This window comes from Natrix helvetica (genome assembly GCF_964273705.1).
Source record: "Natrix helvetica genome assembly, chromosome: 1".
Taxonomy (NCBI): Eukaryota; Metazoa; Chordata; class Lepidosauria; order Squamata; family Natricidae; genus Natrix; species Natrix helvetica.
In genome coordinates, this window is record NC_138548.1 from 21,350,502 (window position 1) to 21,377,654 (window position 27,153).

Sequence of the window (27,153 nt, forward strand, 5' to 3'; positions counted from 1 at the left end):
TATACAACTTCAGACAAATAGTTCTCTGACCTCTTCTTAAAAACTTCCAGTGTCGGAACATTCACAACTTCTGAAGGCAAGCTTTATTTTCAACAGTGAAAATAAATAAGATTCGGACTCCATCTCCCAGAATTCCCCAGACAGCCAACTTATGCTGGCTGGGGAATTCTGGGAGTTGGAGTCCACGCATCTTAAAAGCTACTCAGCTTGGGAAACGCTGCTTATAGAAGCGGAGCTCAGCGCTTTCAGACGCCGGAATCGAGCGAGGCGGGGAAGATGCTTCCGAGGCCCTCTGAGCAAACTTTTCTCTTTCGGGCACAACCGAGCCCAGCGCCCTCCTTCCTGCCTTGGTGCATCAGCCAACCCGTGCAGCTGTCAGCAAACACCGGCCCGGGTCCGGAGCGGCGATCCTCGGCCACCCCTTCTCTGCCCGCTCCGCTCCCCCTCATCCCAAGCCAAGGAAAGCCGAGGGGCGCGGGGCGGTAGGAGGAGGTGCCGGGGGCGGGGCGGGGGAGGTATTAGGCAGGGCCCCCGGATCGAGGCGGGGCTGCGGAAGAAGCAAGGCACCGGCGGAGCTGCGGGGCCGGGACAGCCAGAGCCGGAGGCTGAGCTAGTGGCTGGGATCTCGCTCTGCTGCTCCTGCGGGGAAGAAGCCCGGCGCTGCTCGGACTGGGCGGCTGTTGGCTGCCGCGCTCGGCATCCTTCCCGCTCCATCTCCTGCTCCGGCCGTCCCGAGGGAACAAAGGGCGCCCGGACCCAGCGCGCCATGCCCGGCGGCCGCCTCTGCTGGATTCTTCTGCTCCTGCCCTTGTGCAGCTTCGGCGAGATCGGCGCCCCGAGCCCGCCCAGGCAGTGAGTAGCTGCGCGCAGCCCTCGGGATGCCGTTCCCCGAACAAAGCGCACCCAGCAACGGCTCCGTATTCCGCCTCGCTCCTTCTCTTTCCTTTTCAAGCCGAGCCTCCCGCGCCAGGAAGAGTCTGAGTAGGGCTCTGCTTGCCGGGGTGGTCGCGAGGCATACGCAGAGGGTACCTCGACCGCTTTCCTTTCTGGCAATCTCCGGGCTGCAAAGGACACAGGGGCATCCGAAGAGGAAGGTTATAATTTGTGCAATGCACGCGCGTTCACACGCACATGATTTTAGCGAGCAGATTTTACGCATCTGGGCCGGTCCTATGCGAGATGAGTTGTGGTCCATACGAAGTTGCACGCTGTTTGTGTTGATTCAAAACCGCGTCTTTGCTGTCCTTAACAGTAGGGCTTAACAGTTTAACAAATGTTAAAAGCTGTGTTACCCGGGCTTAGATTTGGGATGGGTTTGATTGTTTGTTTCCAACCAAACAATCCGATTGGGCGGGGGTCTAATTCAGGGATTGGATTTAGAACAATTAATCTGGCCTAATTCTGCCCTTGCCATCTGATGTAGTAGCATCGAAAAGCAAGCAAGGGGAGAGGGGTGGGTTTTGACATCCCACTTCTGGCCTGAATTGTGTAGAATTTGAAAAGTGCTTGTTGTGGCATGTCACCTCATTCTATGAGGCTCTCCAGGCTGCCTTCCTTGATTCCAAATGGTCTGTCTGCTTTGCTAACAGAAGCCTGCATATGTACCTAAACTCAGTTCAGAGGGACATTCATTGGCTAGCTAGCTTAAACTTAACAGTAACAGAGTTGGAAGGGACCTTGGAAGTCATCTAGTCCAACCCCCTGCTCATGCAGGAGACTTGTACTAAGGAAGGAGAGAGAGATTTCTGGGAGAAGATGCAGAAAGTAAGACTTGTAAAATGCCAGATTTCTTTGGTAACTAGCAAGTACTTTTGTTTTCCTGAGATAAATCACGCAAAAATCATTGCCTATGATAAATTATGCAGAAATCATTGCATGCTACCCCCCCCCCCTTTCATTATCCTACAATCAAGTGGCTATTTGGTTGTAACTCCTTCCCATATATTAAGTATTAACCAGCCTCTGACACTTCCTTTGTGAGGAGCACATGACATTTTGCTTCTAAGCTGAGTGTATAAGCTTTAAATTCTGAGACCCTCTTTGTACATTTTTTTTTGTTCCCCGCAACACATCTATTCCCCCACAAGCTGGGGCGCTGGTGAATATTGCCTAATTCTCAAGCCAGTTCCCAAAGCAAGGTTAATAAACTTTATGCTTTGTTTTAGGATGTAGCAAAGGCACACCAAACTGGTAACGATGCAAAGTTAGGTTCTCGAGGTGCCTTTAGCAATTCCTTCTCAATGACTAAATGCTTCAGCCTGTACAGATTCCAAAGGCAATACCTTTCCTTTTAAGATCTGTCAAAACAGTTAGCAAGTCAGATGCTGTCCTAGTGTTTGTGACTGCATTTCTGTGCAATGTGCATTCTTGGTGTGACTCTTTCTAAGCCCTAAGCCAAAAAAAAATATGTCAGAAATGCTCGACTTACAAAAAGATGGAACAGTGATGATGTATATTTGTTAAGTGTGGTGACTTTTAGGAGCAGAACAATGCCATTTGCAAAACAATGACAACATATTGGAAGAAGAATTTTAAACGACATGTGTTCCCCATATGGGATCATCGCCCACAGTGGATGTGGCCACTCACAGCTGTTTGCCTAATAGAAGCAGATGTATTTTTTTTTATTATTCCTCTCTCTATCCCACCCCCTCCTGATACAGAAAACATGGCCAAAGATTTACAAGTAGAAAATGAAATATATGCATTTTTAGCCTGGTAATATGAGGAAAACATGCTATATCTTACCCTCCCTGGTTCTTAGCATGCCCAACACAAGCCGCATGATGCGCACTCAGGAGATCTGAACTTTTGCAGTTGTAATGGGATCTCCATGGCAATGCATCCTGCTGAGGAAGAAACACAAGAGTTGGAATTTGAAAAAAGACAGGGTTGGGAGCTATAAAATAGCATGACCCTCAACCCCTGGGGTGCCTATTAATCTCCAGTTAGAGAGACCCAAGGGCTGGGCCAAAACGAAACAAATAGTTAAAATATGTTTTAAAGCGTGTGACGTGAAGAGCTGTCTTCCGTGAAGGGTCTTCGGAGAGCGGTAGAAGCGGGTGAGGGAAGCTGATGGATATCATGATGTCACACGGAGGGCATAAATAATTCTGCAAGAACCTGAGAATATGGTTCAGCCTTTTGTGAAGCTCTGAAGTATGAGTAGTTAATACACACTATCTTAGCCTTGTAATAGAAGATAGAGAACGCTTCTGGTCTTATGCCAGAAGAATGAAACAATAGACCAAAACTTGATAAGTTTGACCATGGCCAGGAGAGCCAACAGGACAATTTAAATAGCAACAGGAGACCTTTAAGATTCCTCCCATAAACAAAGAATTATTTTTTACTCGGGGAGGGGGGGGGGGAAATGAGATCAAGGGGGATGCGAGACTTCTTGAACATCCATTCAGGATTCCTTCATCTTTTAATGCAATCACAAACTTCTCAAATTCCAGCCTCCCAGGATGGATAATAAATAAAGAAATCAGATTTTTTTTTATTTTTATCAAATTTATTTTAATAAAATGCTTTTGGAGTAAAAATCTATCTAAAGATAGTTTTCTATTTAAGATATGTGAATAATTTAGTTTATTCACCATGAAATGGAGCTTAGTTATGTAGCATGAGGCTATATATTCTGCAATATTGGGACTCTTGGTGAGTCAACCAAGGAAGTCAACAGCGGGTCGGAGGAAGAGCCGCTGCGGGACAGAGATGACGGTTGCTCTTTAAAAATTATGATTTAAATCGATTTAAATCAAGCCTTTTTACTAGTGATTTAAATCATGATTTAAATCAACTTGATTTAAATCAAATCCATCCTGCAGCCTCCCTCATGAAATATGTTTCAGAGTCCCTATCTATTACCTAATAGTCTTTAGAAGGTTCTTTTACAGACTTTTTGTACGTATTGTACTCTGTGTGTCTTTGAGAGAGAGGGAGGGAGAAAAATTAAGAAAAACAGTCATGTCCGTTTTTGAGAGCATCGATCAGGTTTTATCGTTTCTTGCCTTTCCTCCCCGATAGCAAATGAGAAATGTTAGTACTGACTCCCATCTGCGTTACTGTACAAAATCCTTGGGATAATGGATGGTTATTACAGCCCCTGCTTCCTTTTCACCAAACTTTCTTTTTCCAGATCCCTTGGGTGGAATAATCCTGAAGTCTGTACAATAGTTTCCACCATAAGCACAACTTTTCATTGCCGTGAAATCTCTCTCTTTTTTTTCATCCCTCTCTTTTGTGCATCCCTACAGATGGGAGGAGCAGTTTTACAAAATACACACGATGTTCTTGTCATAGTGTTGACTTTTGATTTTTTTTTTCCTTTTTCCAGGGGCTACTTGATTGCGGTTCCTTCTGTTTTCCGATCTGGTGTGGAAGAATCTATTAGTGTGACTATTTTTAATCCAATAAGGGAGACAACGGTCCAGATCCAACTCGTTGTCAAAGGAGAGATGGTGGCTCATGCCCATGGAGCAATTCTAGGTAGGCTGCCTTTCATGCATACAGTACATCAGGGGTGTCCAAACTTGGGAACTTTAAGACTTGTGGACTTCAACTCCCAGAATTTCCCAGCCAGCCATGCTGGCTGAGGAATTCTGGGAGTTGAAGTCCACAAGTCTTAAAGTTCCCAAGTTTGGACACCCCTGCAGTACATAATTGAATACTGTGTTTTCCTGAAAAGAAGACCTATCCCAAAAATAAGCCCTACCTTGATTTTTACACGTATCCTTCAGGAAAGGCTCTGGTGGCAAAACGAGGCCCGGGAGGGGTGTGTGTGCTGTACATGTCAATCCAGAGCAGTTTCTCAACTGCAAGGCCTTTCGTGAAGGCCTCTGACAGCGAAACAGAGGCTGGGGAGCTGCGAGTGTCAATCTGGAGCTTGTTTCTCAGCTGCAGAGGCCTTTCCTGAAGACCTCTGACAGTGAAACGGAGGCCAGGGTGCTGCGTGCATCAATCCAGAGCTCGTTTCTTGTCTGCAGAGGCCTTTCCTGAAGACCTCTGCTGGCGAAAGGTAGGCCAGGGGTGCCGTGTGCAAATGGCAGCAAACGGCTACAGAAGAAGTGGACTGGCAGTAGCCACATGAGCTCCTGCTGGCCCTGGCAGTCAGTTCCGCCACTGCGAGATGAGACAGTGGAAGACATCTCCCAAAAATAAGACCTAAAGCTTCTTTTGGAGGCCCAAAAAAAACCCAACCCCAAGACCGGGTTTTATTTTCAGGGAAACATGATAGTAGACTAGAGCAAAGTTATTTGGATTCATCAAGGAAAAACAGTTTGTGGACTACTATATTGCAATGTTTCTCAACCTTGGACCCTTGAAGATGGGTGGACTTCAACTCCCAGAATTCCCCAGCCAACTTTGCTGGTTGGAGAATTCTGGGAGTTGAAGTCCACATATCTTCAGGGGCCCAAGGCTAAGACACACTGCTTTATTGGATATCTGATACCCAATTTGTTGTATTCATAACCCAATTCATCCTTTCCCTGAATGCTTCTGTTGTGTACTGCACATCCATCACTATAATAACAACAACAGCAGCACAATACTAATGATACAAGCTCACTACTTCATTTAGTGATACAAATATGTATCACCTAGATTTAAGTGTGAGTTTTCCTGATTGTAAAGGACTAGAGTTTTAGATGTTTTTATAGCTACTTGTACCATTTTGTCAGTTCTATATTTCTTCTACTGTCCTTAATGCAAAATTAGAAGTAGATAGCAATAGTCAGAAAATCAAATATTAGCAATGTCAGTTCATAAAGAAGTGTGACTTTACCACATACTATGGTTGTCAAGGGTATAGTTCTACAACAAAAGTCTAAACTAAGCATTGCGGGAAATGAGTAAATTATTTTGCAAAAAAAAAAAAAATAAGCAAAAAAAAATATTGTGCTTATCTTCCCTCCAGAAATAAGTACTACTGTTCTTCATGGGACTTACTTTCAGAAAAGCAGGCATAGGATTATAGCCTGAAAAGTTAAACTCTATTCCCAGATATGTCTCCCTGACTTAATTCCTTTTTAAAAGAATTTGCTAGAATTTATTTTCTATAAGGATGCTTGTGGTCCCGAAATCAGTCTTCCAGTTCTGGGAAAGAAGATGCCATTAAAATTTAAATATTTTTGCGACTCATACAGTAATTCAAAAAGCAGAGATTACAAACAAATCTTCTACGATTGTGCAGGCCAACATTCCTGAAATTAAAACCGGAAAGCCATGGAGCATCTTTCTTTGGCTGCTTGTATGTCAATTATTTAAAAATACCCTTGAAACGTACCATTCCAAAGTGAATCATGTACTTTATAAATAATTCCATTATCTAAGTGTCGTATGCCAGCAGAATTTTTCACAACAGTATGAGAACTGAAGAAGCTTTAAAATTGTAGCTCATTCATCCCAAAGGCTTTGTTGATAGCAGCTGTTTTCTGTTGTCATCTTTGCCACAAACAGCTGCTTTTGACTCTTGTTGTGTCCCACAAAAGGTGCTTGCATGTCCTTTCCTCTTCCAGCGATCGCAAATGTAGCATTTATGGGCAAGTTTAAAGCTGCAGCAGAGGCGTTTTGGGTTTGACCTTTATGTTTAGTTTCGTTTACTTTATTGTCATTGCACATGGTGCAACGAACTTAAATGCCCTCTTCATTGTACATTACAATTATAAAAATAAAAGCACTAACATACGCCCTTTACATTCTATATAATTGAAATTGAAAACCCAATATTGCACTATACCGTAGAATTCGATATGGATTGAATTTTGATTCAATATCTTATTGGGAGTTTAGCTCAAGAATATCACCGTGGTCCCTATCTCCAGAGTGGGTTGCTTTGTACATGTGGCTGAGCCCTCCCCCTGTCCTTCTGGTATTCCCCGTTGAGAGATGATGCTCATGCCAAGGGTAACCATGGACCTTGAGTTTTTTTTGCCAAGGCTTGTTGATTTTCTGGCATCTTGCAGCTGAACTTGCAATTATAGTCAGAACAAACACATTTATATTTTTGCTGAATATCTGTGCTAAGTTTGTTACGCATCTGTATTAAAATAGGAAAATAGTCAAAATATTTATCTTTATGGGACTTCAGTGGGAGAAAAATAATGATTCCTCACCCCTTTTCCTTTATCTTGCAGGTAAAGGAACAATCAAGCTTAAGGTGAGTTCTTATAACTTAGTTGGAACTATCAGGTACTTACAACTGAATAGAAGCTTGTGGGATTGAATGGCTACTTTTCGCTTTTAGGATACAGGAGATAAAATTGGCTGCCCTTGTGCCCGAAAAGAAATCGCCCTTTGTCGTTTAAACCATCAGTTTCACAGGACATCTTTTGGATGGTTCCCACATTTCTCCCCCTTCCAAGCTTTTGTGCTTCATCTTAGCTCTCTTTTAACATTGCTTGCTCGAGTGAAGTGTGTGCCAGTCCCATTATTTTTTTGCTGCTCAAGGAATGGGTTTACTCTGAACTTGGTCTGGAACCTTGGCAACAGTGACTGCAGCATTTCTTCAGTGTGGCTGCGACTAAGACCACACATTCCTTGGCAGCATCTCTGAATGCGAGTTCTTTCAAAGCAGCACATACCAACTCTTTCAGCCATTGCCAAGAGGTCAGATGGTGGACCTATCGTTGACCATCTCTGCTCTGGTCCGGTCTCACCCTAGCCTCCGCGGTGAAATGCTGCTGCTGTTTGTAGTTGTAGCAGAATTTGCGGTTGCTGGAAAACCTTGAAAATGGCTATTGATCTGCTTCTGATAGGTGGACTAAGCTGCTCTGTTTTGCTTATACAGACAGTCCACTTCTGGGTCCCACAGAAGCCAAATCTGAACTGAATGCCATGCTCTGAATATGTTAGTGACCCTGTTCCTGCCGTAGGCCATGTTTATATATTGCATTTGCTTTGCTTGTTGGAGTTAGAATCTTGCAAAATAGGTTATGTTGGCTGTTTAATTTAGTAGGGGATCTGAACTTATATAGTTGTTGACAGATCTTAACTGCTGGTCAGATTGCACTCTTAGAATTGTATTCATTTCTATATAAATAACTGGGCTAGCATTTGGAAAGAAACAGCATTTACAATATAATGGATGTGTATTATTATTATTATTTTCTTGCTTTCTTTCTGCTTTATAAATGAACAATTTTTATGAGAACAGATTTCTATCCACTCAAATAAAGTATACATTCATTCCAAGAATGTTATCCGTTTACTCATGCGTGATATTCATGAGAAAAGCTCATTACTCTTTCTTGTAATTCGGTTTATTCAACCATTTCTGCGTCTTCTCTGAGCCATTGGTCTTCAGGTATTTTGGAGCATACCTCCCATGTTTCTTATTCCTAGGAATTTCAGTCAAAATTATTGAAGAGTGACAGATTGGAGAAAGCTTCTCTGAAACTTCACAAGCCAAATGTTTCATTTATGATATATTTTGAGAACCTGTAACAAACTAGGATTACCATCTAGCTCTATGAGTAACCTTTAAAGCACGCTTTCCAAAAAATCGTGTTAGACATATGGCAAGAACTATCTTCCTCTTTTGCAGAGAAAGAAGATGCTAGAAAAAGGATACTGTGTGGTCCTGTCCACTTTGGATTCTAGTCTTTGCTTGCCTTAGGTTCTTCACCCAGCCTTAAATCACCAACAGACAATTCTTGAGGAAACAGAGTTCTTTCTTCCTGATCTAAAGTAATGACATAGAGTTGTATCCACAGATAGAAAACCAAGAAGGTCCCCAAATTCAGCATTTCTCTGTCTTGGAAAAACGAAGGGAAAGGCAAGAAAATAAAATGTGTTGCCTATAATGAGAAAATAGAAAGAACATGGAAAGAATATGGTGGAGTGAAAGTTTGGAAAAGCAGTGGTGGAGAAATTAAGAAGCAAAAGGTCTGGGTTGACTGTGAAAATGCTTTGCCAAATCATCTTGGAGTTTGCATTCCTATTGATCTGAACTAATGTTTCTCTAAACCTTAGCAAACTTAAGACCGGTGGACTTCAACTTCTACAATTCCCTAGCTAATCACGCTGGCTGGGGAATTCTGGGAATTGAAGTCCACTTAAAGTTGCCATGGTTGAGGAACACTGATCTAAGCTGTTAAAAAGGACAGGGAACTTATTCGGTGTAACGTTTTTAGGATCTCTGCTAGAATTAGTTCTGCCCAAGACTAATAGTCATAAATCCAAGTTCCATGCTGGATTTGTCTCCTAGGTTCCCTCAGGACTTCGGGGCCAGGCTCAGGTAAAAGTGTGGGGCAACCATCACTTGGCTGAGGAGGGCTACATCTTCCACAACTATACTACCGTGACTATTGATAGCAAAGGCGCTTCAGTCTTCATTCAGACAGATAAGCCGGTGTACAGGCCAAAGCAGAAAGGTGAGAGCATTGCACGGGAGCATTGATTGAGTCAGCAGGAGCCTGATCTTTTGTGCTGGGGCGATTTTGATTCTCCCTGGTTACGGTTTTTCTTTTCTTTTTTAGTGCTGATCAATCTGTTTACCGTGAACCCAGATTTGCGACCGATCAACGAGAAGGTAAGGATTTCCCTAAGCTTGGGACTTAAGAATCCGTATTTCATAGAAGTAGGCTAGATCAGTGCATCTGGTTGGAGAATTCTGGGAGTTGACTGGGCAATTCTGGGAACTGAAGTCTGCATATCTTATGAGATTGAGAAACACTGGTCTAGATTCATTTCATTTGAGAAGGATCCTGGCTGAGAGCCAGTGGGGAAAATCAGTCTTTACTTAAGACTTGAGAGACTGCTCTTGGCGTAGAGAATAATACAGGTAGACCTCAGGTAACAATTGCCCTATTTAGTGACCATTTGAAATTACGATGGCGCTGAAAAAGTAACTTTGTGACCCATCCTTGCATTTATGACTATAACAGCATCTCCACCATCATTCAATCAATATTGGGATGCTTTGCAACCATGGGGTACTTACAGTGGTTGCAGTGTCCCATGGTCATGTGTCCCATGCTTCACAACTGGCTTCTAAGAATAGAACAGAACAGAACAGAATAGAATTCTTTATTGTCCAAGTGTGATTGGACACACAAGGAATTTGCCTTTGGTGCATATGCTCTCAGTGTACATAAAAAGAAAAGATACATTCGTCAAGAATCATAAGGTTCAGCACTTAATGATAGTCATAGGCAATATGACTATCATAGGCAATAAGCAATCAAATCATACTAGAAAACAATCAATATAAATCGTAAGGATATAAGCAACAAAGTTACAGTCATACAGTCATAAGTGGGAGGAGATGGCTGATAGGAACAATGAGAAGATTAATAGTAATAGTAATGCAGACTTTGTAAATAATTTGACAGTATTGGGGGAAATATTTGTTTAGCAGAGTGATGGCGTTCAGGAAAAACTGTTCTTGTGTTTACAGTCAGTACTAAAACCTAAAATTGAGGGCATGCAGTCTTGCTTAACAATCTGCAGTGATTTGCTTAACAACTGCAGCTGAAGTGATGATATAAATACATCAGTCATGTAATGTCTCGCTTAAGGATTGTGTCACTTAGCAATGGAGTTGCTGACTCTAGTTTTGCTTGTTAAAGAGGATTCACTGGTATGCCAGATAAAATAAAGCAATTTATTTAGGAAAGACATGTTGGCTCTTTCCCATAACAAAGATATTTTTTTCTAATTTTGGAAAATGAAAGGAAAGCAATCCAAGGAATTGAGGTGACCTCTGTAAAGAGGAGAGAGTTTTTTGTGTGTGAGCACCTTACTTATGGAATTATCTCATCAGAAAGGCTTGACTGGTGCCTACATTAGCTTCATTGCATTGCATTGCATTGCATTGCATTGCATTGCATTGCATTGCATTGCATTGCATTGCATTGCATTGCATTTCAATAAATTAAACAAACAAATTTCCATGCCAGGTGAAGACTTCTTCATTTTCCCAGCTTTTTTATCCTGGTTTTAATTGTACTTTAATAATGCATATTTCTTTAGATTTTGAATTACCGATTTGCAGCTGCCTAGTTTATGTAGTGTTTTTATTTTACATTTTGCTGTGTATGCTTTTACTTAAATTGTATTTTTTTTGGAAGCGTTTTAGTAGGAACTGCCCATATAGCTTTGGCTGTTGAATAGTTTTTAAAAACCAAAATAATTAAATAAGCTCGCGTTTAGTGCCACAATGCCTAGTGGAATAAAGTTATTTAATTCTCTCTTTGTTTTCTTTCAGATTGAAGCTTATGTGCTGGTGAGTATCTCTCAAGACCCAAACTATTGCAGTATTTTCTTCGGGGGTGTCTACAGAGGCATTGATAAAATCAAGATGGAAGGACCACCACCACCCTTCTCCCTTTTGTAAAGCATTGTATGTGCAATGCCCATAAAAAAGGGATGAGGTCTTGATGGCAAAATGTCATGTTGACTTTTTTGACGTTTAGTGGGTGTCCTGATTTCTCCCCTCTACACACGCACAATACTTTCAAAATTCTATAAAAGTTTTGCTTGAGGAATTAATTTTCCCACTAAAAGGTTAATGAACACAACAACCCAATTACCTTCACTATCATTTCCAAGGAATTGCTTGGCACAGGCCTGTGATGGTGAAACGTTTGGGCTTGGTGTGTCAGAAACTTGGAAAATGCCTAATTTGATTCTGCTAACATGGGACCCCCTGAACTTAAGAGAAACAATTCTCTATCTCTCCCCCCCCCCCCCCTTATCTAAGCTACCCTGAACAGCGGCAGTTTGCAGCAACGTTGAGATTTGGCCTGAAATAGATGGAGGCCTGGTCATTGACTTCAGCCCTAGCCACACCAATTGCCATTCAAAAAGGCCACCTCGCACCATTCCCCAAAGTGTGCGGTTTACCTTTGGACAGTGTTCTCTTTCTGTTGAGAGGCCCCTGCGGCCTACCCGAGGCTGCTCCAGGTCCCATGAGGCCTTTGCCTCTAAAGTAGCTCGGAGAAGGCTTTTCCGTGGCCTCTGTAGCCTCTGAAAATTGAATGAAAGCATGCGCCATTCTAATGTGATTTTTCCAGAGAGTCCAGAGTCCTCATAAGAGCACTTGCTCTCTCACACAACTTCCAGAACATCCAGAGGCTGCACAAGAACAGACCTCATTCTTACGTGGCCTCCACATCTCCAATTCTTACGTTGCCTTCACAACACAAAATCACAAGACTTATGGACATGCTTTCAAGGATAGTTTAATGTTCTGAACTGCTCAGAGTCACCTTGTGGCAAGATGGGTGGCAAGCAAATTTAATAAATAAGTAAAATAGTTGTTGTTGGGTGCCTTCAGAAGTTGTGGATGTCTGATCAGTGGAGGTTTTTAAGAAGAGACTGGACAACCATTTGTCTGAAATGCTGTAGGGTCCCCTGCTTGAGCAGGGGGTTTGACTAGAAGATCTCGGAGGTCCCTTCCAACTATGTTATTATGTTATTCTGAATGCTGCCCTGTCACCAAAACATTGTCATAGGTTCACCTTCACTTCGTTCAGTTAAAGAAAGAAACATGGCACATATGATGAGTTTCTGTTTATATATAATAAGATATTAGAGCCAAGTAAATATAAACCTGGTTTGCATGTTAACACTGCGTGCCAAAATTTCCTTAATTATAATCCATCTAAAAAAGCGCTAGTTGTCTCTATTTATCTATGCTGTGCCATGGCTTATAAATGTTAGTGGTTGGGCCCACTTAGCCCACTAAGCAAAAATTGTGATGTATTTTAATTATTTATTTATTATTACCATGTTTCCCTGAAAATAAGGCAGGGTCTTATTTTCTTTTGACCCCCGAAATAAGCGCTTGGCCTTATTTTCGGGGAGGTCTTATTATTTTTGAAGTGCAGGAGTCAGCAAGCGTGGTCACTTCATGGCTGCTGCTGTGTTACAATATTTTCATGGAGGGCTTATTTTCAGGAGTGGGCTTATTTTAGCGCATGCGTTCAACAGTTCAATTGGGCTTATTATCCGGGGAGGTCTTATTTTGGGGAAAAGGGTAGACTTTGATGCCACCCATCTCATTGAGGCAATGTGTGAATTTATATATATTCTGGTTCTGGGGAATTGTTTTTACATTTTCAAATGTTGTAGTAAGAAAGATATTTAGATATTGGTAACTAAGACCAATATAAGAAATGCATCTCTTTTCCTAGGATCCCCGAGGGTCTCGGATGGTAGAATGGAAAAACCTCAAGCCAATTTGTTGTGGTGAGTTTTAGACTGTCACAACTGAGCATCCCACTGCCCAGAGCTTCAAAGAGAAAGGGTGAGATGCAAATTGATTAAAGAAATAAGGATGAATCCTTTGGCTCTTCCATTTTCTGGTTGTGATCCCTTAAGGAAATTGGGCCACCAATGTAGCTCATCTCCTCTGATCTTCCTTTTCTTTGGCAGGCATCCTGAATCTGAGCTTCCCTTTGTCTGATCAACCCGTGTTCGGAGAATGGTTTATATTCGTAGAAATGCAAGAATACACATATAACAAATCATTTGAAGTTCAAAAATATGGTGAGTGAATAGCAGAGCTGCTAGAACTTGTTTTGAAAACACACTATTTTTGAGATGTCATAATCATGTTTGAATGAGTTCCAGAGATTAGGTGTCTCGGTGGAGTAGGATCAAAACCATCAAAATGGCAGCTGGGGCCATGCAGTTGAAGCCCCCTGTATAGATGTTCCTATATAAACAGTTTCTGAAAAAAAATGTTGAGCTGGTGGTGCTCAGGTTACTTTTATTGCACTTACTATGGTTGTCAGTAATATGTATATTCATTCCTATTCAGACTTAGTATGGTGGACAAATGAGGAATAATTAAAGCCATCCAAACAATTAAAAAGTTAAATGGCTACTCAAATCTTTGTTGAAGAGTCAAATGACTATTCCAGATCTGGACACCCTAAATGTTAATGGACATCACCATCCTGACCTGTGATGGCAATGTTCATCATCAGTTATGCTTATTAATATTCTTATTAATATCTTTATTACTTAGATTCTGCTTAGGCAGGAAACCCTCTTCTTAAAAACTTGCAGTGTTGGAGCATTCACAACTTCTGGAGGCAAGTTGTTCCACTAATTAATTGTTCTAACTGTTAGGAAATTTCTCCTTAGTTCCAAGTTGCTTCGCTCCTACCTGTTTGATATCCTCTATAAAAAGGATATCCTTATATCCTTTTTGTAAACTTCCATGTTAGAAAGGCTTGCTTTGGAAATCAAAAGTTTTGGAAAAGTGCTACAAATAACCTCAGGAAGTTGTACCAGATTTTAAAATCCATTTATTTTTTTGGATAAACCATGAGTAATATCTTATTGCTTTTTATTAGTTGTGTAAACTTGTCTCGATATCTTCCATGTTTTCCTGAATTTATGACATGTCCTGATAATAAGGCCATGCCATATTTTTCCTGTGGGCAAAAATATATGCCTTCCCCCAATAATAAGCCCCCTGGACAACCCCCCCCTCCAGCCAGGCAGAGCACCACTCACCAAACTAGCGATATCCCGAAGGCGCAAGCTGGGGGGAGGGGGGCAAAGGCGCTCACATTGCTTGTTGCCTTTGGGATACCGCTAGGTTGGTGGGTGGCACTGTGCCCAGCTGGAGCGGGGGGTTGCTGGGCAACTGCTCTCACGAGCAGCTGCCCGGCAACGCCCCTTTCCAGCCGGGCAGAGCACCACTCACCGACCCAGTGGGTGGCTGTTGGAAGACTCGGCAGCGGATCTCCGGAGTTTGAAAGCCCGTTATGCTCGGAGCATGGCGGTGGCAGGGCTGCGGTGGCAGCAGCGGGGCCACGGTGGCGGCGGCGCCCTGGCCCGGCCCTTCAGGGAGAGCTGCGCATGGTGAGGCTGGGAGGCACGTGAGCTGGAGGCAGAACAAGTGCTCGCGCAACCTCTCTTTCCAGCTGGCAGAGCGCCACGCGGCTTAGCACCTTTGGGATATTACTGGGTCGGTGAGTGGCACTCTGCCCGGCTAGAAAGGGGGTTGCTGGGTGGCTGCTCATGAACGTGGTCACCTTATGGTGGCTTTGTTGCGCTGCTGCGACAGTGCAACACAGCCGTTTGCCCCTGAGGCTGTGCCCTGCTCTTCGGGCGCCCGCTCGCAAGAGAGCAGCCACCCGGCAATCCCAAACCAATAATCCCCCCCACCCAGGTAATAGGGCCCAAGTAACATTTGGGGGTCAAAAGAAAATAAGACCCTGTCTTATTTTCAGGGAAACATGGTAGTTATTACATTCCATTCTATGCTTCTTTTATCATTTCCAAATGGAGATTATAACATCCAGTTTCCTCTGTTTTTATTCCATATCTTTTCCAACCTTATTTCATTCAAAAATCTTAGCTTCTCAGTGTGCAGCCTTGCACACTTGAAATAGCTTAGAATCTGAAATCAGAATTTCAGAACCCCAGGCAATAGGAGAACCATTTAAACCTTGCTTTTTAAGAAAGGAGGTTTTATGATGATTTAGAACCTTAAGGTAAGCTTGAGTCTTCTGTCTCAGTGGCCTTATTTTTATAGTAACTTTTGTTACGTTTTATTTTGTATCGTATAAGATTTTAGAATTTCAATCCTTTTATTTTAAAAAAACATGTGCATATCTTTTGAAGTAGCTCTGCTGAATTGAAACAGCAAATGAAGGAAGGAAAGAAGGAAAGAGGGAAAGAGGGAAGGGAAAGGAAAAGAAGAAATTCTTTCAGTCACACCAACATGTAAATATGCCATACTATATGAAGTGTCATGAAGTGTCCAAGCCCTGCTTGAGGAACATGAGGAGTGCAAACTTAGTATCAGAATTATTATAAATAAATAATTTCAGCAAGCTGGAAATACAGGTAGACTTCAACTTACAATCACTATTGAGCCCAAAATTTCTGTTGTTAAATGAGACACATGTTAAGAGATCTTTGCCTCATTTTATGACATTTCTTGCCACAATTGTTACATGAATCATTGCAGTTGATGAGTTAGTAACCTGGTTTTTAAGTGAATGTGGTATCCCCATTGACTTTGCTTGTCAGAAGGTCGCAAAAGGTAATCACATGACCTTGGGACACAGCAGTGGTCATAAAAATGAACCAGTTACCAAGCATCTGAATTTTGATCACATAGTCATAAGGAGGCTGCAAAGGTTGTAACTGTGGAAAATAGTCATTTGTCACATTTTTCAGTGTTGTACCTTTGAATGCTCAGTAAATGAACTGTTGTAAGTTGAGGACTACCTGTTATATCCTGAACACTCCATCCCCTTACTAAAATTAAAATCAGTCAGGAAATGAAGGATCTTTCAAAGTAACACATTTTATTAAAATGCAGAATTATACCTCGCTTTCTTTGTTGCATAGAGTGGCTACTACATGATCGTTGGCTCATGTAGATTAATGCAACTCTCCTCCCACACTGTTTATTACTGAATGAAGGTTCATTTTTCATGAGTGACCAGTTGTTTAGTCCAAGACCTTTTCAGATTATGTTTGGTGGATTCCACAAGAACTTGATTGGAGGGAGAGAAAGTTCGCTTACGCACAGCCAATTTTCCATCATTAGAGTTTTGTCTTTTGATTGGGTATTCTGGGAGCTTTTTCTTTATTTAAAATTTTAATCAAATATTTAAATTTAATTCAGTCTTGAAATCTGAAAAAGCTTGAAGGTCCCTGGTCTAGAAGTGTTTTCAAACTTGGCAACTTTAAGATGTGTACTTCAGCTCCCAGAATTCTCCAACCAGCATGGAAGCTCAAGTACATATACTTTAAAGTTGCCAAGTTTGAAAAACACCAGTCTAACATATCTGTCAAAACAGGGAGAATACTTCCATTAGGCTGAGCACTTTATTTCACATCATTTGAAGCTTTTTGAGGAAAAAAAATAGTTGTATTTAACATCATTTTAAAAAGTAAACCAGCACACCATTTGAAATTATTCCATGGGAATTTGGCAGCAATAAAGCCTCCTAAACATATGACGTTTTCAGTCTTACTTCCCCCATCAAAATAAAAAATCAAATCGTTATGCCAACTGAAAAAAGAAGGCCTGGTCCATTTTTGGGTGGGAGGGCAAGGCATCGTAATTAGCTGCTATGAAAAATAAGTGATCCAGCCAGAAGTTATAAACAGTTGAAAAAAAAAAGTTACCCTTTAGCTGGATTACTGTCATGTTACAGCTCAATTATTTCTTGCAGTTGTGAAACATTATGTTAAAAACAAGACAATTCAAAAAGATTAAAACAGGAATGGAAGAGTTGGACTTTGTGAATAGAGGATTCCTTTAATGTGTGATTCCTTTAATGAACCATTACATTTGGTGGATTTTTTTTTAATGAATCATTGTTGGAATTTTTTTCTCAGCTATGCTATGGGATAGTATCAAACTGGATTACCCAAATAGATAGCTGATTGCTAGGGATATATGTAGTTTACTGTGTAGACACTGGTTAGGTTTTCCCCTTTGTGGGTAAGATGTCCAGAAGTCCCATGTCTATTATAGATCTCTTTATATTATAGATCTCCTATGGATCTCTCCATCCTTTTTTCAGTCCTCATTACTCATTTCTCAGTTCAACTGCTTTCTTACTTTTCGGTTAAGATTTCCTGATAGCTTTACTCATGCTACTTCTAATCACAATCAGATTTCCAAAATTGTTCTCACTCACTTTTTCCTCTTCTTTTTAGTTTTACCCAGGTTTGAGCTACGTATTGATCCACCACAATACATTCGGGACTTTGGGTTTTGTGAAAAGGGAACCGTCCATGCCAGGTAGGATCGATCAGTTCCTTCTGCTCACTTGAGTAGCTTCCTGCTGTTTCTGTTAACATCCCTGTGATTCTTCTGAACTGGATAGTTTGAACAAGTTTTTGTGGAATGGGCGATCATGGATAATCATTGTGTCACTCAACTTGAGATAAAGAACTTTCAAGGGCCCTCTTCCCACAGAGGTAATGCGTTGGGGCCACGTGGGCTGTGCTGAAGCCAACAACAGTTGTAGGTAATGACAGAAATAAGTTAGAGCTGCCCTTTGACACATTCTTGTTTCACCTTTGGACATAAGCAATAGGCTGTGGAAAAAGGAAAATAACCTAAGCCTTAGGATTTTTTTCTGGGTGTCCTTCTTAGCATTGGATGAGCTGCCTTTAATCTTTTATTTCTTCTTCTAACAGTACTTCTGAGGTTAATTCAAAGGGTGGCATGGGACAAATGTTGTTTGCTGTCAAAACTCAACTGCTAGGCAAATTGGGTACATGATTCCCAGTTGTGGCTCCCTTTAATTTCTGCAAGGAGGGTTGGGGAGCTTTGCTCTGAATGCGAAGGCATTAATGACAAGGTATCTTGGCAACAGGACTGGAGACTTTCTGGAGGAACATAGCAAGGTACAGCAGTCTGCTAAACTCAGTGACTCAAGAGTATCTGACATGGTCTTAGAAAGCTTTGCATGCATGTAATGAAGCTTGGAAATGAAAGAGCAGTAGCTGAAAATAATAATCGTTGAGCTTCTGTTCCAGGTACACATTTGGGAAGCCAGTGACAGGGAAGCTGACCATCAACATGACAGTAAATGGAGTGGGGTACTACAGGCACGAATCAGGGCATCCTGTCCTTAAAACCACTGAAGTGAGTAAGGGGATTACGGTACATAACAAGGGGGAGAGGTACATTTTGGTGACTGCGAAATAATATTTAACAGTTTTAAAGAAGATTACAACCCCAGTGGATCACATGGTCATATAATACCACTTTATAATGCCTTGGTAAGGCCACACTTGGAATACTGCATTCAGTTCTGGTCGCCACGATGTAGAAAAGATGTGGAGACTCTAGAAAGAGTGCAGAGAAGAGCAACAAAGATGATTAGGGGACTGGAGACTAAAACATATGAAGAACGGTTGCAGGAACTGGGTATGTCTAGCTTAAGAGAAAGAAGGACTAGGGGAGACATGATAGCATTATTCCAATATCTCAGGAGTTGCCACAAAGAAGAGGGAGTCAAACTATTCTCCAAGGCACCTGAGGGTAGAACAAGAAGCAATGGGTGGAAACTAATCAAGGAGAGAAGCAACTTAGAACTGAGGAGAAACTTCCTGACAGTTAGAACAATTAATCAGTGGAACAGCTTGCCTCCAGAAGTTGTGAATGCCCCAACACTGGAAGTCTTTAAGAAGATGTTGGATAGCCATCTGTCTGAAACGGTATAGGGTTTCCTGCCTAGGCAGGGGGTTGGACTAGAAGACCTCCAAGGCCCCTTCCAACTCTACTATTGTATTATTGTATTATAACATGGGTGAAGCCAGGCCACATCCATGGATTAGACTTTGATTCACTTTTTGAATGGGTTTCTAGATATATTTAAAGTGTGTTGAGCCTACCTTAGCCATTTTTCCTTCAAGGGATATAAAATGACACTTCCAGCTTTTGGCATTTGCAGGGTTAAATTTTAGAGAGGGTTCCAAGGAAGTGCAAAAAAAAAGGACTGCAAAGTCACACATAGTCCTTGGACCAGAGATCATGCTCTTGTGACATAGAAAAAAATCTTCTAAAGGGAGTGTCCATTCCAATCTGATACAGACCCCGATATCTTAGTCAGTAGCATGCAAAGAGCAGATGGTCTAAAATTTATCTAGAGAGGGGTGTCAAATTCAAGGCCCACGGGGTACTTAGATCTGGCCCATGGGACCGCCCTGAAACACTGAACGGAGCTCGGGAGGGCTGCACGCAACCCTCCCAAGCTCCACTTTCACTGGCAGAGGGTTGCAGGAGGCTGTGGCAGCCAAAAACGGAGCTCAGGAGCCCATTTTTGCTGGCAGAGTGCTAGGGCGAACATAGGCGTCCCCAACACGAGTGATGCTGAATTAGCCATGCCGAACTAGCCAAGGTCAAACACAACCCTGATGTGGCCCTCAATGAAAACAAGCTTGACACCCTTGGTCTAGAGGAGAAATAGGCAGAGATGTAGTTTTTGAAATCTTTAAATTCCAACATTTGGAGCTTCATAATTCTAAAGTTTGATACAAAGTTTAAAGTCAGAAAATATATTAAGAGCAAAGAGCAGCACATATTCATTTCAGAAATGTGTTTCTAATAGCTAAACTACTGGTCTCTGCAATGCTTCTCTACTTCTGGATCCCTTCACCACTGGGAATTCTGGGATGTCCACGAGGAGGGGTCAAACATTCAAGATGGCAAATGCTCCATTTAAAAATGGGTTGGGGTTTCAATTATGAGGTCACAGGTGCTTCTTGACTTTCTGGACACTCCCAACCTTTCACAGATGTCCTTCCTAGCATCTATTATTCATACCTCAATTGCTAGTTTATTCATCGACATGCTTATTTAAAGTGAAATAAAGTATTGTTTCGCTGGCATTAGCATACAGTTGGGATTTAGTTTAAGTTATCCAAAGATAAGGACCTGAACAAGTGAGCCAAATGCCAGAACCTAAGTACATTTGCTCTTGACCCTGGCAGCATTTTCACTGTCCTCCAAAGAAAATAGGAGATCTTGGTTTCCCTGATTTGTGTTGTTGGCATCTGGAACAAATGATGCTCCTTCTATTCACTGTAGTTACCTTATTTTTTGGAGTATAAAATGCACTGGAGTATAAGACGCACCAAGATTTTGAAGAGGCAAATTTAAAAAAAAGGTTTTTGCATTCTGCAGACCTCCCAAAAAAGGCCCATTTTCCACAAAAACGGCCCCTTTTTTCCCCAGAAAAAGGGCATGAATAGCCTTTAGGAAGCTTATAGAGTGCTCCTGGGAATTGGGGGGGGGGGGCAAAATTGAGCAAGCAACTGCCCATTTTTCGCTCATTTCTGTCTTCCCCAGCCCCCAAGAGCACTTTGGAAGCTTCCTAAAGGCTATGCCCGGCCATTTTGGTGAAGGGGGCAGGGTTTCGGGAGGCCAAAAATGCTGTATTCAGTGTATAAACGCACCCAGATTTTCAGCCTCTTTTTTGAGGGAAAAGGGTGCGTCTTATACTCCAAAAATACGATATATCTCCCCTGCCACTACCAAAGGCACATATACAGTAGCCTCTTTAATTGTTCACTTTTTTCATATTATTTCCTGGCAGATTGATGGTTCTGCGGATTTTGACATATGTGTAAAAGACATGATGCCTGCAGACATCCCTGAGCATTTCAGAGGCACTGTGAACATTTGGGCCACAGTAACAAGCACCGATGGGAGCAGGCAGGTCACCTTCGATGACTCTACCCCTGTCCAGAAGCAGATTATTGACATAAAATATTCTAGAGATACCCGGAAGCAGTTCAAATCTGGTTTGCCATATAAAGGGAAGGTGAGTAGGATATTGCAACGGGAAGATTGTAGCATCATAGAGTAGACTTTTCATTAAGAGGACAGAGGAAGTACTGGTTTAGGGACATAAGACCACCTGGTTTTGGTTAAAAGGATGGAATATTCTGATGCAAGATGACAAATTGTTGCTCGCTCTAGGATCATTCTCCCTTCCTGATTATAATTGACTATGTTCCATCAAGTTGGCATTGACTTTTACTGGCCACAGATTGGCCTTCAACATGATTTGTGCCCAGATTGTCCCTTAAGGGCTCCCAATGGCGCATCCATCACCACTGCGGTTCACAACTTCTTCCTCTCTTCCCTTCCACCCTTCTTAGCGTTTGTGGATTTGTCAAGGGAACCTTCCTAGTTGCCACCATTCTAGAGGTGCCCTATTAAATATTTACTGAGGACACATCCTCACAACGGAGCCTTTATTTGTCACTAGGCCACCAAAGAAGTAGGCTGAAATTGGGCCAAGTATGAATTTTGTGTTTTCCATCCCATGCCGGTAGAAAAGTGGTCTCCAAACTTTCTGGCTTTGAGGACCAGTGTGGGGGAGAGATAGTTCCATGTGAGTGTCAGGTGAGCGCGCGCACACACGCGCACACACACACACAGCTAATTTGAGCAAGCGGCAGGCACATACGCCTGCTGCTTGCACAAATGGAGCTGTGTGCATGCACTTGGCCATCTGTCTGCTGCAGGCGCAAGTGGAACTGTGCGCGTGCACATGCTCCTCCCCCTCCCCACTTTCATGGCCTGGTTCTGAATGGGCTGCAGCCCAGTAGTGGGCCACAACCCGGGGATTGGGAATCTCTGCAGTAAAAGATTTTCTACGAAGATTTTGTAGCTCATGTAGAAGAGGAGCCTCAGAGACTAGAGACTTGTTGGGCCCCAGTTGGCTACCACAGGACCATTCCATCCCAACCAGGCTTTTCCATGATCAGCAGGACTGGATACCTCCTCTCCACAGCCTGTTCTTCCTCTTCCTCCTCTTCTTTTTTATTATGGGAATACTGTCTCTTGGGAAACCCAAATACAGGTCTTCCATGAGGTTGATATTGCCGGTGGGAAAAAGCAAATGATCAACTCCATAGGATTTGTCTAGCACTTCTCATTATGCACAAGTGTGCTACCCTGATTCCCCCACTCCTGACCCAATCTCTTGAGTTTTCAAGATAACCTAGAATGACACATTTCATTTTTGGAGATGTTACGCATTGTCCTTGCAGGCAAGGTGGGATGGGAACTGATGTCTCTTGATTCACGTGATGTTGAGGAAAGAGGCTTGCAGTCCTCCTCCACAACTGGACTTAAAGCAGCAAGCTGGACAATGGTTCCAGGGGATTAAAATTGCTTAACCTCTAGGGCTTAACAGAGAGCAACCAGCACTATAATTCACTAGACCTTTGGCCACCTTTCCCCCCTGCTAGCTTCGTGAATGCCCTGAGGGGATGGACATTCCTGTCCTGAATGTGTTAGGAACTGCAGTGGCTTACCATCTCTTCCACATGCCCAGGCCAGTTATTTCCCCATGTCTGCCTTTTTAGCAGCATCCCACTCTATGTTTGATGGCTTATTTCCCTGCTAGTAGATGATGTTGAGTAGAGGAGGAAGGTCAGCAGGGATTCTTCCCATCTCCACCTATGTTAACTTGTCTCCTGATTCTTCAGGTTGAAGTCACTTATCCTGATGGGAGTCCAGCGGATGGAGTGACTGTCCGGGTAAAAGCGGAACTCACTCCAAAGGACAACATTTACACAAGCGAGTTAGTGTCCAGAAGCGGTGTGGTGGAATTTGAAATCCCCTCCATCCCCCCTGCTGTCCAGTACGTCTGGCTGGAGGTGGGTGAAAGCCCTTGATAGGATTAGTGGGCTGGAATTGCCATTAATCTCATCAAAGGCACACTTTGTCAATGGGGCCAATGGGTTGAGAACATGGGGGCAACTTTCTTTTAAGAACATTAATTGGGGGATTTCTTAATCCTTAAGCCTCTTAATTTCCTTGTGGATGTGTGATTTCTGGGGGGATTTTTGAACTGAATGGGAATGAGAAGGAACCCACAGAACATGGGGGAAGGTACAGTGGAAGGAGGGTGTCTGCTCTGTATTCAGGGGTGGTATCTTCAGATAAATGGAGAATGGGATAAATGATAGGAAAGTGTGTTTTCTACCTGAGTTCCAGGGAACGACGATCTGTGAACAGAAGCAACATCAGAGCCAATTAAGCTCTTTTCCATAGTTGGGTTCAAAATGGGGACAAATGTTCAAAATGATCAGATGGATTAATACTTTTCATTCCAGATAGGGAAACAAAATCTGTTCAAAGAAGCATTTGATTATTTTGAGCCTCCCCAAAGATTCCCGCTTATTGAAATCATATTCTGTCCATTAATTAGACAGAAAATAAGGGAGAAAAAAGGATATTGATCTAGGGTGCAGAGAGGAAGAGAAAGGAATTATAGAGATCTTTTCTGTTGTTTTCATTGGGTGTCAGTCTCCAAACAGCCCCGATCTGGCAAGGTTGCCTCCTGTTCTGTTAACCACAGCACAGAGTCGAATCTAGGGGAAGATTAGATCGGCCTGGTCAACATCTGTAAGATGAGTTGGGCGTTCAGAAGTTGCCCTTGAAAGTAACTTTCTACTTTCCACCTTTCTCAAGACCAAAGTCACAGCTCTTGATGGGAAGCCTGTTGGAGATCAGTATCTACCCAACTACCTATCGATCAGCAGCTGGTATTCACCTAGCAAGTGCCACGTCCAGCTTCAGATGCCAGACAGGCCTTTTCTGGTAAGATGCAAGGCAACTGTCGGCATCTTGTTTTCAGAGTTTTCAAGATGCATCTGATGGGTTGCTATGAGTCTTTGCCTGCTGTTCTCAGCCCAGTACACTTGGAATGACTAATATCCCTGTTGAGGAAGCTGGGCTGCAGCCAACATGCCTGCTTTGGCTGGGTGTTCCACTTTGGCTGGCTTTCGGAATTGATCTTGCTCCAGGGAAACACTCAATAGCCAGAATTCTTTGGCTGCCTTTTCTTAACAATGAGACTGCTCTGTATCTTCGCATCCTGAGCTGTGCTCTGTTTTGCTTTCCCCTGAGTATGGAGTGGATTTGGAAGATATGCCAGGTTCCAAAAGACCTAAGGAAAATGTGGTCTATTGTTTCAGAAGGCATTTCCGTCAGCAGTGATGCTGGAATTCGGTCTTTGTTCCATGCCACCCTTTGAATCAAAGCCCCCTTCCTCAAATCCATGTCCTCCAGATATGTCAAACTACACCACGCATCATAGCAATAACACTTAGACTTACAGTATATACCACAGTTCTTTACAGCCCTCTCTTAAGAGGTTTAGTCAGTTTATCGCCCTCAACAATCTGGGTCCTCATTTTACTGACCTTGGAAGGATGGAAGGCTGAGTCAACCTTGAGCTGGTCATGCCAACCAGATCAGCTTTTCTTTCAGAAAAGTCACTTGGGTAGGAAGGGGAAGAGGGTATTAGCAAACCTTTATATGGCTGCAGTTGCCCAATTTCTCTTTCCAGGTGGGAGAGGAGGCATGTGTTGCTGTGAAGTCCACTTGCCCGTGTAATTTCACACTCCACTACGAAGTTGTATCACGGGGGAACATTGTTCTTTCAGGACTGCTGCCTCGAAACAAGACTCGGGAGGGGAACAAAAGAACCGCCACCGATGCATCGTCTGGTAAGAGCGTCTACATTACTTAACTTCTCAGCCATGACTGTGTGTTTGAGGCAGGGTCAGAAAGGGGTAGCTCTCTGCCTTGAGTGGCTGGTCAGTGGCTCCTCTGGGTGGAGATGAACAATCAGCTCACCCCGCCTCCTGAAAAGCCATGGCTTTAATCAACATATGTGTATTTTCCACCCTATTTCTTGTTTAGACCTTACCAGCTCTTCTGCTCCAGAACTGAATACCTGCATGACTTCTGTCTGTTTCTCAGTCACTCCAAACATGGCTCCCCTGGGCCGTCTTCTTGCATACTATGTGCGGGAGAATGGAGAAGGGGTTGCAGATAATCTGCAGTTTGCCGTCAAGCCTTTCTTTGAGAATCAGGTATCCAGTATAGAATGACTAGTCGTGCACCTGGGTTGTTTGGCAAAGGATCCCGGGTGATGGTGGTTCTTCCCTTTCTTCTCTTCCTCCTCCTCTTAATGTTCAATGCCAGGTTTCGGTGGCATTTTCAGCAAATGAGACCAGGCCAGGTGACTCCGTATCTGTTACAGTGCGAGCTGCAAAAGGAAGTTGTGTTTGTTTGGCCACAGTGGACAAAAGCATTTACCTCTTCAAGCCGGGCTTCCAGCTGACAGCTGACCAGGTGAGCAGCATCCTCTTGGGAGTGGGGAATGCTTTGGTACTATCAAACTACTGAATCCAAGAGGGAAGTGAGAATATTTTAGAAAGAATGTAAACATAACTCCAGTATTGTTGTTGTTGTAAGTCGTGAAGTTGTGTCCGACCCATCGAGATCCCATTCACAACGTTCCTCCGGGCTTCCTGTACTCTACCATCCCCCAGAGTCCATTTAAGCTAAATCCTACTGCTTCAGTGACTCCATCCAGCCACCTTATTCTCTGTCATCCCTTTTGCCCCCAATCGTTCCCAGCATTAGGCTATTTTCCAATGAGTCCTTCCTTCTCATTAGGTGGCCAGAGTATTTGAGCTCCAGTATAGGGGTGGGCAAACATAGGATAGCCTGGAGCCTTACTTCAATTATTTGGAGGAACTAAGGCTATAGTAGCTTGGACATATCATTTCATCTGGGCAGGAGTGAGATTGTTTTCCTAGATATTTTAGGAGCATTTGGAAAGCTTTTTATAAGCATTAAGAAGATGGCAGGAAACTGTTATTTCAGTTCTCAGTTTGGGTCAGAAGCGGCTTATAGGGAGAAGAAAAGGGCTTCAAGTTGCCCATAGCGTTAATATATTGGACCAAGGTAAATAAATGTTTTCTTATTCAGGCAGCCAATGCCTCTCTGAAAGCTACAAGCAAAATCATGGATAGACACCTTTTTGCACCATTATTCCTTACAAAACCATTATGATCATTGCCGCATTTTATGCCAGTGTAGATTAATTACCTGTTGTGTGAAGAAACATTTGTTATGATCTCTTTTAAAACTCTGATTACTTAAGATACACTGGAAGACCGTACCATACATATTATAATTTGAAGACCTTGCAGTTATTTTTCACACATCAGAGTTGGATTTTGTTGATCACTTCTGGAAAGCAGAACCTTTGAGTATTCCAGCAAGATACTTATTAGTCCCTGACATGCTCATGGACAAATCTTATGTTAACTCATTGTGCAGATCTTCCAGGAACTTGCAGATTATGATGTGTCTGATGCTTTTGGAACTTCAAAAGAAGAAGGGCACTTCTGGTGGCCAGGCTCAACACTACACAAGCGTCGACGTCGTTCTTCTATTTTTCCCTGGCACTGGGACGTTGCCAAAGATGCCCGCTCTGCATTTACGGTGAGTTCTTCCCTTCTTGCATAAGTGTGGCATCTGCGTGGGGCCTTTTGTGGTAGTTGTAAAATTGCCAGCAGACAGAGAGCATAGTCAAGCAGGACAATTTAACAGATAACAGATTCAATCCACGATTTACCACACTGCATGGAGCAAACTCAATCTTGTCTTGCTTCTCCTACCATAGGAACTCACCAATCTATAATAATCCCTTTCTCTGGAATTACCATATTTTTATTCAGTGACATTTAATGGGTGATGATGCAGACATTATATAATAAGTTGCATATCATATTTTTGCACCATAATAAATGATGCAAAAAATATTTTTTTTCACACCCACATTGTACTAATATGGAGTAACAAATTTACAAAATGTCATATTTAGA

General features: G+C 42.6%; 1 protein-coding gene across 2 annotated transcripts in view; it reads left to right on the forward strand.

Annotated features, from left to right (window-relative positions):
• Positions 1 to 622: 622 nt before the first annotated feature.
• CPAMD8 (C3 and PZP like alpha-2-macroglobulin domain containing 8) overlaps positions 623 to 27,153 on the forward strand; it is a 63,872-nt gene continuing 37,341 nt past the window's right edge. For both annotated transcript variants that reach the window (XM_081950910.1, XM_081950911.1), the window contains exons 1-17: positions 623 to 852; positions 4,343 to 4,494; positions 7,143 to 7,165; positions 9,215 to 9,380; positions 9,486 to 9,538; positions 11,216 to 11,233; positions 13,146 to 13,200; positions 13,387 to 13,500; positions 17,653 to 17,737; positions 18,481 to 18,589; positions 21,045 to 21,272; positions 22,951 to 23,121; positions 23,939 to 24,067; positions 24,819 to 24,978; positions 25,175 to 25,347; positions 25,460 to 25,609; positions 26,606 to 26,770. In XM_081950910.1, the coding sequence (XP_081807036.1) occupies positions 767 to 852; positions 4,343 to 4,494; positions 7,143 to 7,165; positions 9,215 to 9,380; positions 9,486 to 9,538; positions 11,216 to 11,233; positions 13,146 to 13,200; positions 13,387 to 13,500; positions 17,653 to 17,737; positions 18,481 to 18,589; positions 21,045 to 21,272; positions 22,951 to 23,121; positions 23,939 to 24,067; positions 24,819 to 24,978; positions 25,175 to 25,347; positions 25,460 to 25,609; positions 26,606 to 26,770 (2,037 nt within the window). In that variant the 5' untranslated portion in view covers positions 623 to 766. The remainder of the gene's footprint in view (positions 853 to 4,342; positions 4,495 to 7,142; positions 7,166 to 9,214; positions 9,381 to 9,485; positions 9,539 to 11,215; positions 11,234 to 13,145; positions 13,201 to 13,386; positions 13,501 to 17,652; positions 17,738 to 18,480; positions 18,590 to 21,044; positions 21,273 to 22,950; positions 23,122 to 23,938; positions 24,068 to 24,818; positions 24,979 to 25,174; positions 25,348 to 25,459; positions 25,610 to 26,605; positions 26,771 to 27,153) is intronic.